This window comes from Coregonus clupeaformis, chromosome 33, assembly GCF_020615455.1.
Source record: "Coregonus clupeaformis isolate EN_2021a chromosome 33, ASM2061545v1, whole genome shotgun sequence".
Lineage (NCBI taxonomy): Eukaryota > Metazoa > Chordata > Actinopteri > Salmoniformes > Salmonidae > Coregonus > Coregonus clupeaformis.
In genome coordinates this window covers 19,288,347-19,300,842 of record NC_059224.1, presented here as the reverse complement: position 1 = coordinate 19,300,842, position 12,496 = coordinate 19,288,347, and the positions used below count along the sequence as shown (strand labels likewise).

Sequence of the window (12,496 nt, the reverse complement as noted above, 5' to 3'; positions counted from 1 at the left end):
TTTTTTTTTATCATTATGAAAGCCAATTTAACGATAAAGCACTTGATTCATTGGACAACACTTGAAACCCCTGAGCCAATGTGTTATTGCTACAGATTCTCCCAAGGTCTCATCTAGGGCATGACTCAATATGCACTCTACTGCAGTCTAACTTTAAAACCCATGGCATTTGTTCTCATTGGGGTTTCAGGGAATTGTACCCTTCTCTCTGGTTCACATTCACGTGATTTTGGAATCCAAAACTGCCATATACCCGAAAAAGCTGGATAGCAGATTTAGTGAAAAGAAAACAATCAATTTAACAAACGTCGTGGCATAGGGGTAACTCAATGACAATTTGGGACGCCTATAATTCAATATCATTTATTATTCTAATATATTTCAGTACAACTCTCACAAAATTATAACTCCCACTTTGTACAACAGAGAAAAATATTTACAGCCAAAAGCAAAAATCCAAGTGCTGAATATTTTTTTCCAGTGTTAGTGTCTAACTTCACAAAGTACTCATTTTAATGACACGCCAACACAAACAGGCGACATTTCACTCAGCCTTGAACATAGAAACCTGCACATTCCAATTACTCGTTTTATTTCTCAATTTGAGAGCTTAAAACAGCATATGTCAAGTCCTCAGGGCCCAGTTAAATTGTTTATATATATATATATATATATATATATATATATATATATATATATAGTTTCCCCCTATTCAGTAGAATTAAATGCATAGAAATATATTTAATAGAACAGACGAATCAGACTTGAATGGGGACTCCCGTTCTATTAATTCTATTTCTATACATTTAATCCTATCCGATAGGCGAAATCCAGATAGTTTTTTTTTTTTATGGGCCCTGATGTGCTCGTTCCTCTCAATCCTCTGAGTGTATGGGATCATCACACGAGCTTGTGGAGAACAGTCAGCGTTGTCCCATCTTGAGGAGATGGTGCCTCCTCTTCAGCAGTTGTGACACTCCACGGCCTTTGGTTTCAGCACTGGGTCAAGTGCGACCCATATCACATCTGACCGTGGCTTGAGCTGCGAGTAATCTTTTTTGGTTTCTTCCATTCGCTCAGATTGAACAATGCAATAAAAGATTGAAAGGGCATTTGTTGTAAAGCTCATTGGTCTTAGAGACACTCAAAAACATCTCCACGTTTTTAAAGGTTCATCAATTACGGACAGATGGCTCATTCCACTGTAAAAGTCTTTACAATTGAAGATTATCCTTATTTTGTGATAACCAGAGATTGCAGTATGTTGTGAAATTCTAACCTACTTAAATTGGCTAGGCAATTCTATTAGGGAAATTACATCCTCAAAACTTAAGCCTACCCCAAAGATGATTGTTCTACTTGGTCAAATCAAGCTGTTTTACAGTCTTCAATAAGAGGAATGATTTTTTTTCTGTTCTTAAAGTTCAACTTGCCATGTGCTCATTAGAACATTTGTGTCTGTGAGCATTCGCAGACACTCGAAATGGCGGAAATAAACTCATATATCGCTTGATTTGTACATGTCGGACAGGAGCCTTGTGATGGGCACATTCCCGATGGTCTTCTTGAAAAATACTTCCTCTATGGTGGACGGGCTGACTGACCGCAGAGCTGGTAGAAGCAGGAGCAGCTTCCCAAAGCGGCAGGGCTGAGTTGGATATCTGCAATAACAAAAACAAGAAAGATGCAATTATTTCATTGCCTTTACATTTCGTTTGTGACTTTATTTTCTAATTGCACAGTGACTCCCTGAACATTTTGCTTGCATGTAACTGTTTATATGAATTGACCAAGTACCCAGCAAACGGAACATCCTAAGGACATTAGGCGACGTTCCCATTGGGTCCCTTTTAGGGTTTCGGCAAGATGTTTTCGCACTGACGTTCTTTGAACATTATAGGAACAACAAAACATGACGTTAACCTCGGGACCATAAGAGGACGTTCAGTACAGGTCCCGGTTTGGTCGCAGTATAACGTTAAAATAAAGTATTTTGATGTCCACTAGGAAGCGTTACAAATAGGTTCCTATTTGGTTTTGACAGGACATCATCCTTGGGACATTCAATAACTGCAAGGGAATGTTTCAGACAGGTCCTGGATTGTTACAGACAAAACGTTACAATAAGGTCGCAGCATGATCATTAGGGTACGTTACAAAAAGGTCCCCGGGTTGTTCCAATGGTACGTTATATTCAGGACAACTCAAGGGGACATCCAGTACAGGTCCTGGTCTGCTACCGACAGAAGGTTACAATAAAGTATTTGAATGACCATTAGGGAACATCCCTGTTTGGCTCTGACATGAGGTTCTCATGACATTCAATGACCACACAGGGATGTTTCATACAGGTCCTAGTTTGCTCACGCAAGACTTTGTGTCATGGTCCCCAATAGGGGTCTGTCTAGTTCCTACCCCGTTAGTTGTGGGGATCGGGATGTCATCAAGTATGTTTTTAGGATGTTCTCATAGAGCTGGGTGATATGGACAAAAAGTCATATCACAATTACTTTCCATTAGCGGCAGAGCTCTAGACCAAGTTTTATTCAACTGATTTGGTATGATTCAATAAATAAGTTAGCTATTTCATCTAACATTTCCAAGGAATGCATTATTGATATTTTCATGTGCCACCTGTCAAAATGAGATTCAAAATGATCCGATTTCTTTAGGGCTCTATAGTGATTAATTTGCCTACATATTTTTTGTGCATATTGGCCTAGGCTAGCCTATATGCTACACAATTCACCACCTGAGGAAGTGGGAACTCAAAACACATTAGCTAGATTGCTTACTGTAAATGTTATCTTGTTGCTAGATAGTGTTGTAGTTGTTTAATCTATCAGTAAATGTAATGTCCTACCAAAACTTTCCGTCTGTAGGCCTAGGCTACTTGATGTATTCATTGTGGGTGCATCATCTCAAAACCATATTAGCCTACATACTCGGTTGTAAAGTGATGCCATTTGCTCAAGATTGAGAGTTGATCAAATACATGTTATACTGACACAAAGCTAAATTCATGCCTTCTCGAAATGTTACAAAATTCAAAAGTTATGGGCGGAGTTGGACAGATGGATGTCAGAAGTATTGCAGTGCAAATGTACTTTTAATTAGTCTGTCTGTATATTTCAAGACATGACATATGAGGGTGCAGTGAGATACTCGATGGGTTGGACAATACTCTTCTCATCAATTATCTTTAAAAAAGTTAGACTCAAAAACTGGAAATCAACCAATCCTCCGTCGTTCACATAATAGAAAGGTCAAATGCTTTATTATCTAAAGATTTTAAGAACGTGGGCGACAGAGAGAAACAAAATTATTTCAGTTGTTGTGTATATTACATTTGTTTTATTTGATGACTTTATTATTTCATTCCAAGTCATCATCTCCTCTCTATAGAGCTGCTGTCTATGCTGTCACTATTTGAGTAGTTCTTCAAAATAAATAAAGCATACTTTTATGACTTCTGAATACCAACTATCAATCACTTAGATCATGTATTTCCAGGTAGAGATACCTAGCGAAGAAACTACTCTCTATGTATCCCCTCTTGATCACATATTCTTCTGTGTCTTACTTGTAGCAGGCGTAAAAGAAACACAGACGGGACAAGTTAAGCCGTGCAATGGATTATGGTCGTTGTAGTTAATTATAAAATGTCCTGTGCTAAACTATGTAGAACACTGGCGTATTGGAAACTACAACTCCCTACTACATCGCACAGTTCGGGCATATGATCTGATTTATCTCTAGAGAAAAAGCAGAGCAATGTGCTCATTGAGCTGACATTAAAATAAACGAACGAAATGGAATTCAAATCATTTAACCGACGTCGGTCAATTAGTTGTTTAAAAACCAAAAAAGAACTGACATTTCGGTTAATCGCTCAGCACTAATCAGAATGCATCTCTCCCTCTACTTCGTGGGCACAGAGGGAGAGGGAGTGAAAGCCAGGAGCGAAACAGGGATAGTGCATATACTTTCAGTGCAGGGATCAAGATAATGCACATTACTGTTGACCAAATAATGGTTTTAGAACCCAAAAATCCACAGGGCAATGACACAATGTCCTGAGAACGTCCTGAGAACAACCTTGGGGACGTCCCCGGAACAAACCAGAAACTAGACAAAACCTCCACAGGACCATGGGACAACGTCTTGATGACATTAGGTGACCATTTCGTGACATTCTGGAGACGTCCTAACAACTCATTTTTGTTTGCAGGGAAGCCTATCTTGCTGTGCATAATAGCCTACTGTACAGAAATATGCCCATATTGGCTGGCCACTTGTGTGCCAAGTATTTTGGTAAATTGAACAAATAGCTGAATTAAACAAGTGTCTGCATATCTCTTAAGAAATCAATCATTTCTAAACTGTTCGTTTTTATCAAATGTCTCACCTGGTGTGTATGTAACTGTTTAGGGTGAGCTGTGCCTCATCCTGTAGTGCAGCAATGGCACTGGCATTGCGGAAACTCCTCAACTCTGACCCGCCATGCGTTGGCACAGCTTGAAGGGAAAAGGCACAGACAATATGGTTAATGACTGACATTATATTCACATGCACCTGACAAATGCATAACTTTCAATAGACATGTTCATATTGATGGTCAAAGTACTTCAGACATCTGCATTGAAATGTGAAGGGGAAAAAAAGCATTTCTATTTCGTTTTTTGGCATGAACATCCTTGGCTATTTATTTAGTTTTTTTTAAACTATTGGTGACCTTGCAGGGTTGGGGACAATTCCATTTAAATTCCAGTCAATTCAGAAAGTAAACCAAATTTCAATTCCAAATGTTTCTTATTAAAAAGCATAGAAGATAATTGGAATTGGAAATTTCAATTAATTGCTGAATTGATTGCAATTCAAATTAAATTAACCCAACCCTGCCTTCTTGTGATTTTAGTGAGGATAATTTATTTTAATATAATTTTTGATGACCCCCTCTTCAACTCACCAGCTTTGAACGTGACGATGCACTTCAAGCAGGCGAACTCGGTTGCGTCCAGACGCAGCTGTCTGAAGCGAGTAACGACCTCCTGCAGGGCTTGTATTTCTGAGATGATCTTATTCAACCGCTGGGACTCTGTGTTGTCTGTGTTCATACCTTCAAATATATGGGGGGGGGGGGGTTACATTTTATTGAGTATGATATGAATATCTATAAAAACGGAAAAGGAATGGAAAATCTGTCTCTATTTTCGTTTTCTTTCCAACGCCACAGTTAACTCCCAAGGAATCGAAACGAAAATAATCGAAACGAAACATGATAGTAAGTAGCCTAAGTCTAATAGGTTAAATCTAGTTAACCTGTTGATTTGTCATATGGGTTACATACCGGAAACAGCGAGCAGGGTGTTGGAGTCCACCGGAATGGCCCACTGCGCTATGCCCAGAACAAACAGTTCCCTCCAGGCGTCCTCCAGCAGGATCAGCTGCAAAACAGATTACAAGCCTCAGTCAGCGCCGCACAATGAGCATGCCTAATATACTTCTAAGAAAATATTGTTAGGGAATTAAGGTTTGCACACATTAGTTATATTATTTGATTAATTTATTTAGGCCAATACAATTGCAACTTTTATTTTTGGAAAGGGATCGCTTAATAATGTAACTTATTGGCTAATATCTATCCTATAATATCCATACTGAATAGTGGCTTACCTGGTCAGGTAAGGGGAGCGTGGAGAAGGCGGGCACGCTCTTGGCCCACTTGATGCTCATGAAGAGCAGGCGCGCGGCTGACTCACACACGGACTCTGTAGCGACCTCGTAGAGGTACATGGGCGTGCCGCTGACCTCGTGAGGGTACTGCAATGCAAGAGGTCAATATAAACACATAGGGCCTCGGGGTGCCATTTGAATAAAATGATGTGCTATAGGACTAATAAATAACGTGATCAAATACACTGCTGCCACATTTGAGACAAATATGTGTGCATCTCATAAAACTCTAAACACAAACACTAGATTAAGCTTTTGGTCTAATTATAAACTAATGTTGCCTGCGTTGGATGGAGGGGAAAATATGAATTACGTATTGTGTGACTCGAAGCTGCTGAATCGAGACCGGAATGTCAACTTCTAAACCTCTTAAAAGTTGAGAAAGAAGCATGTTGTTTTTCCAACGTGCTTGGTTGGCCTCCTTGATTCATTGGGCACATAGCGCAGCTCCGTGAGTGAAGGGTGAGCCGAGGACAGGGGCTTACCTTCGGGGTGGGCTGGGCCAGTCCAACGATGGCCTGCCTCTCTGGCGTGCTGGCTACCGTGCTCATTTCCAAGTTATGTGGCTCCAGTTGCGTGACCGTAGTGAAAAACGGCGGGCCAGGTAGGCTCGAGCCCGGGAAGTGGGTAGATGAACCGTTCACCTCTTTGTGCCCCCGGAAATATAGGGCGACTTGCTTGCGTATGGTGGACGTCCTGGGACCCCTCTCGTGCTGAACCGCTGTCAAATTGGAGAGCAGGGACAATACTCTTTATTAAACTAGGCCTACTCGTCTGTGAATGCCTTATTTATCAAAGTTCTTATTTTGTTCGAAGCACGGTGAGGTAAAAGGCTTTGCCTCTTATGAGAATGTTATGAATACGTCCTCTGTTTACCCCGCTCTCAGCTGATTACGTTAAATACACTTTTCCATCCGATTTGATCACCTCACACCGAAATGTCACTGCCGGCGTATAGCCAAAATAATAATTAAATTAAGCCTATTACCGTCTTTATTCATGTTCACTTCGAGACACTTTTTCAAACGGCACGCTCGGCATTGGTTTCTGTGCGTTTTGTCCACGGGGCATCCTCCCTATAATGGAAACGAGAGAAAGAGAGAGAGAGAGAGAGAGAGAGAGAGAGAGAGAGAGAGAGAGAGAGAGAGAGAGAGAGAGAGAGAGAGAGAGAGAGAGAGAGAGAGAGAGAGAGAGAGAGAGAGAGAGAGAGAGAGAGAGAGAGAGAGAGAGAGAGAGAGAGAGAGAGAGAGAGAGAGAGAGAGAGAGAGAGAGAGAGAGAGAGAGAGAATCACAGCTCAGTTTAATTGCTCTGGGCCTCGTTTCCCAGTTGGGATGTAAATTAAGCATTACGATGATCGTAGCCTACCAGTTGCATCGTTATTTACGAGGCAACTTTTTATGGGCGTTTGAGAGAACGTTCACTAAGTGTGTCATTAAACCATGTGTCGATACTGCTAAAGAAAAGCAACGCTGCTCTCGGATCAGACTTCTCTACTCAAATCTTACCTTAACATTAGAATTATTCCACAATACTGACGACGGATCAGCTCCTAGAGAGATATTACCATCTATGGCTGCAAATATTGAAGCGGCTTATTATGCTTATCCAATAATAATGCATCTTGTCACACATCATTAAACATATTGAGGCAAAAATTACAGACAGTAGCCTAGTGGCAAAATAAAACTCAGTATGATTGAAATATTATTTAAATATATAGGCCCATGTAGCCTATTTATCTTTTAATGCAGTCATCTCTGATTTCATTTGAGGCATCGTTTTATCTTTCACTTGTTTGCAACAATTGCAAGTACTTTGGCAACTTTGTATTTGTAGTCAACTTCGTTCTGAAGTTATCGGCGGTCACAGTCAGACAGATATACTTAGCCTAAACATCTTGATTCTATGTTTAGCGGAGATCTTCTGTGAATAAAGTTACGCGGAAGGGCAAAAAACATCTAATGCTGCACTTTGGCTGCTCTACGAGTGGTCTGGATCACTCGTATATTTGGGAATGTTTTTAAGAGCAACGTTACTAACGAAGACTCTGGAAAACAGATCGGCTGCTAAAGATACATCATAATGTATGATGGTTCTAACGATGATCTTAACACTACGAAGGCTCTGGGAAAGGAGGCCCTGGCACAGTGAGTGAATGACAAAAGGAACACGGTGTTTGAGGGAGAAGAGAATGGTTGTTAAAGGCCCAGTGCACTCAAAAACGTGATTTTCATGTGTTTTATATAAATTTCCACACCATGCGGTTGGAATAATACTGTGAAATTGTGATAATTATGATAATGCCCTTTTACTATGATATCACCAGTCAGTAAATTAGTTAATAGACCAATAAGAAAGAGTTCCAAACCTCTCTGCCAATAACAGCTATAGTTTTCAGTTTTCCCCTCCCACTCAGACCACTCCCAGACGGTCCTAGCAAATTCTTGCTTAAGGAATTGCTATTTCCTAACAAGCTATTTTTGTTTCTTTTTGACCATTTTTATTGAAAAAAATCACAGTAAGGTACTTAACTGTCACCCAGAAATTGTTTGATTTTGAGATAAAAACGGCTGCATTGGACCTTTAAACAGTTATTTTCTTGGGACGCCATTCTACAGGTGAAGGATGTGTTATTATCAGAGCTATTGACTCGATCCCCCGCGGCTCAGCAGCGGTCTCATCTCCGAGGATAAGTAGGGCTATTCCGCCCACTGTTGGCTAAATCCTCGGGTTAGTGTCATTACATTAGATTGGATTACACCTGATACATTAAAGCAGGACTGTGCTTAGCGCCAGTCAATGGCCTTGGGTGGCGATGTAATTAGGCCTTGCCGTGCCCTGGGTGGCTGGCCGTTCACAGAGACAAGTCTCAGCAGAGATTTAACCCTGCAAACTCAAGTCTGGCCAATAAAGATGCAACATGACCGTGCGTAAAATGCCCAATGTGTGCGTCATGTTTGGATACATTTAGGATAAAGTCACCCCCTGAATATGAAATAGGTTTAACATTAAATTGGAAAAACACTGTAGTTAGGCCTATTACCTGAGAACCTGATTTACAGACGTATGTTCTGTTTCTGCGGATGCTCCTCTTGAAGAAGCCAGAGCAGCCGTCACACGCGTACACGCCATAGTGTTTCCCAGAGCTCCGGTCCCCACACACTTTACACGGGATATCCAAGATACGACCTGGATAAAATAAATACAAATTAATGAATTTATCTTTGTTTATTTCAAAAGTTAATGTACGTTGTGCCTCAAGATCAAGAATCAGAACGGTGTTTTACGCTTGGAAAGAGCACCCATCTGAATAAATTCTGCATCCAAACTCATGCACTGTACCCCTCCTCCTTATCACCCCTCCCTCCCTTTTAAAGGAAGACAAAACAAAACACACAGTAACGTGACAACGGACAGTGTACAGTGTCTTCATAGGCCGTCCGGCCATGGGAATGCACCCGCAAATTTCTTGTGAGTTCGGTTGTGGGAAGCGTCATATCTGAGGTCTCTAAAGACAATGCCCGGGGGCACACAATGGAGACATTAGGGAAAGTGTTAACTTAATGATTTTCCCCATTGAACCTCGTCTGACTGACCCGATCTCGACAAGCTGCCAACTCCCCCTCATAATGGGACTCGACAGCTGCTTTATCCCGCAGGTCTGTAGGCCTGCGGATTAGGGAGTGACACGGCACCGAGAATAATGCGCACCAACTCGTTTCACCAACTCAAATGAAGTGTATGTAAATCGACCCCGGAGTAAATGAAAAAAAGTGATTTCTGTAAAGAGTTTTTATTCAAATCTATTTAAAAGAAGTATATTTGTATGTATATGAGGGAGTCTTTTTTATGGAGGGAAAAGAAGGCTATGTAATTACACTGACGTTTTGCCACCTGCTCATTGATTCACCATGCAGTGACCCGTCAAAAAGGGTAGCATGGGAATTCGGATACGACCCCATAACGACAGAGCAGCAAAAACAATCGACTTCGGCGCGGAGTTGGGACTTCAATACACCAATTATGCAAAGGGTAACAAAGAAGTCGTTGGCTATTACATTTCTATATCACGTGGTTTTATAAAGGCTTGAAAATCCAGCATGCATCTCAAATATTTGATGCCATGGCTAGGCCTACAACAAAAACGAATAAATAGGCCTAAACAAAATTACTCAAAACTATTCGTTTAAAAAATATATACTGTATAAACTTTTGAAACAATCAATACAAGTTGGGCGATAGCCTAATTGGGCCTAGAAGTAGGCGTAAGCATCACATAAGGAATGGATCCAATATCGCATTGTCCTCGTTAGACAATTATAATTACGCATTAATAACGGGCAAATTTCCCATAAAGCTGTTGGGCGAAAATGTAATATAATAAAAATGAAGCTTGATAAAGGTGTGCGGGGGGAACACGTCTTTAACTTCTCTCAATAGGGGTTCCAGTCGTCGCCATTGTGTGCCGTAATTGCTTAAAGATATATGGCATATTCCATTACCGTAATTACCATCAACCCCAAAACCTGCTGAAAGAAGTTAGACTGAGTTTTACTGACTGAGGGAAATGTTTTTGTGACCACCCACAATGTGTGCAATGAACTAGGAGGAAAGCATGCAATATTTGGCTACAACCATTGTGAATTACTCTAATTTAAAAGCTGTATAAAAGTGAATACTTGTAGATTGCTGCCTGAGATTTGCCAAGGCCTATGCGAATAGGCCAAAATAGCAACCAACCAGGCATTGGTAAAACGAATAATAACCTATATGCGTTATAGGCATATTTCGTTTGGACGTGCTTAATGCAGTTTAGCAACACTTAACGCAATAACAAAAATAAATGTATTAGGCTACAGAATATATAATATAGGCTACCTGTTATTGTCTCATTATTCCAGTTATTTGCACACACATGTAAACATTCCTTATAGTTTCTCGAAATCCAGAATTTGAATGTTTTCTTTAATTTATGATGAACGAAGTCCCAACAAGTCCTGCAATTTTTACAACCATAGAACATAAATAATTTAAACAAAATGCAAGGGCAAATTATTAGTGTATGCCGTTTTAAAATCAGTCTGGAAAGAAATATTTGGCCTGTCAAACACACACACACAGAGATTGACAAATAGACATAATCAACACAATTGTTTATCAATAAATTAGCTTTTGGGCTATCATGCCAATAGTGGCCCATTGGCCTACCTCGATATAGTTTATGTCTCTTTCACGTACATTATTTTCAGCGTCATGATAGTTTGGGTGTTTCAGGAACATTTATGCCTACATGTTTAACCTTTCCTCATCTTTTTAGAAATAAACATCGCACCCCAAGCAGAAAGATGCAGTGTTCTTTTTATGAGAGAATAATGCCGTACTTATCAACAACAAATAACTGGAATTAAACTGGAAAAGGAAGAAGTGTAGGCCTAGAACGCAAAACGTGGTCCAGCGCTCAATTTAGTCTTATTCGTGGATAGGCTAGGCCTAGAACCATTCTTATGAAATACATTGGAAAATAAAAAAAGCAATTTTAAGTAGGCCTAAGAACATGCACAATTATTGTACAAAATCGACTTCATAGTTTAAGTTATAAGACGGGTTACCAGATGTATCCTACAGCAACTCCAAGGTAAACGCAAATTGTCGAAGACTTCATTTCGGATTGTTTCAACGCCTTTCACATAATATCCTATTACTTTTCGATGAATACATGTTTGAATTATAACAATTATAAATACCTTAATAACCAATCATAGTTTAAGAAGAAATATAAACTTTAGCATGCTTACTTGATTTAACATTCAGAATATCCAAACACCCACTTGTTGAACCCGCCGGTTTGCTCATCGTGGACACTGTCGTTTATTTTATATTTTCAGAATCAAATTCCTCTGCCTGTGCAAAAGCATCAGCTGAAAAATATCAAAACACGAAATCTACAGTTTTCGCTGAAACCATTAGATTTATGTAATGTCCTGACTCCTGAGTCGCCCAACTCGATATTTTCCCAGGATTACCAAATTCCAGCTATCAAGATGTATTTTGGAGTATCTGCAAGTCTTGGACGTTGAGTTTCACAAGGTCCTGGCTGAGTGGACAGCAGCGCGATAGCCGGATAGAGAGCCGTCTACACCGGGCGAGTGGCAACGGCTCCTCCGGTGCACCGAGCGCAACAAGGCGCACAAAGTTGGGTAGAAAACTGCCGTAGCGGCGCACCAAAACAGACGGACTGTCTACCCAGTGAGTCCAGAAGCCACCGAACACAAATAGTCTAAACCAACAAAAAACAATGCTCTTCTTAACTGATCAACAACGACTGGTAAAATAATGCTTGTTCAAGACCGAAGCAGAGGTGACTTTCTGCTGTGAGTCGTTAGATGAAAGCTTAGTAATATTTATGAGAAGTGTCAGAGAAGGCGGAGGGTGGAGAACTCCACTTCCTTCACCCACTTAGCTTGTCCCTGCTTTCTACTCCCAACTCCTGTGTGCCAGCATGACGTCACCCGACTCAGGGGGGCTCGCTCTGAGGCAAGTGAAGTAAGAGTTCCAAAGGCTCGCGCAGAGGTAACTGGGAGTGGAAAGAAAACACAGCGCTGTATATTTCTGTGAATTAATAAGGGGTGTTGTGCATGGCTATTGAACGATTCTCTCTATATCTCTTTACATTCTATCTGATTGCTGCGTCTCGGATGTTTTAGTGCACATTTACCAATAGGTGCAACTTTCTCTTTATAGGCTACTTAACATATTTAT

At 40.5% G+C, this 12,496-nt stretch overlaps 1 protein-coding gene across 2 annotated transcripts; it reads right to left on the bottom strand.

Annotated features, from left to right (window-relative positions):
* Positions 1-380: 380 nt before the first annotated feature.
* Positions 381-12,233, bottom strand: nr2e1 (nuclear receptor subfamily 2, group E, member 1). 2 transcript variants are annotated; one of them, XM_041860297.2, is made up of 9 exons: positions 11,533-12,233; positions 8,781-8,926; positions 6,725-6,812; positions 6,222-6,457; positions 5,677-5,823; positions 5,351-5,447; positions 4,970-5,119; positions 4,409-4,517; positions 381-1,661 (listed from the first exon to the last, which is right to left on the bottom strand). In XM_041860297.2, exons 1-9 carry the CDS (start codon positions 11,588-11,590, stop codon positions 1,499-1,501), a joined length of 1,194 nt encoding a protein of 397 aa, XP_041716231.2. In that variant the 5' UTR covers positions 11,591-12,233; the 3' UTR covers positions 381-1,498. The 2 variants fall into 2 exon arrangements, with proteins under 2 accessions (XP_041716231.2, XP_041716232.2); XM_041860298.2 differs by lacking the exon at positions 11,533-12,233 and adding an exon at positions 9,025-9,113.
* Positions 12,234-12,496: the final 263 nt, after the last annotated feature.

Excerpts from the sequence above, each read along its gene's own strand:
- nr2e1 (XM_041860297.2), bottom strand. The coding sequence starts at position 11,590 with ATGAGCAAACCGGCGGGTTCAACAAGTGGGTGTTTGGATATTCTGAAT. Across the intron at positions 6,813-8,780 it reads TCTGTAAATCAGGTTCTCAG|GGAGGATGCCCCGTGGACAA; the intron begins GTAATAGGCCTA and ends TTTCCATTATAG. Across the intron at positions 5,824-6,221 it reads TGGCCCAGCCCACCCCGAAG|TACCCTCACGAGGTCAGCGG; the intron begins GTAAGCCCCTGT and ends CTTGCATTGCAG.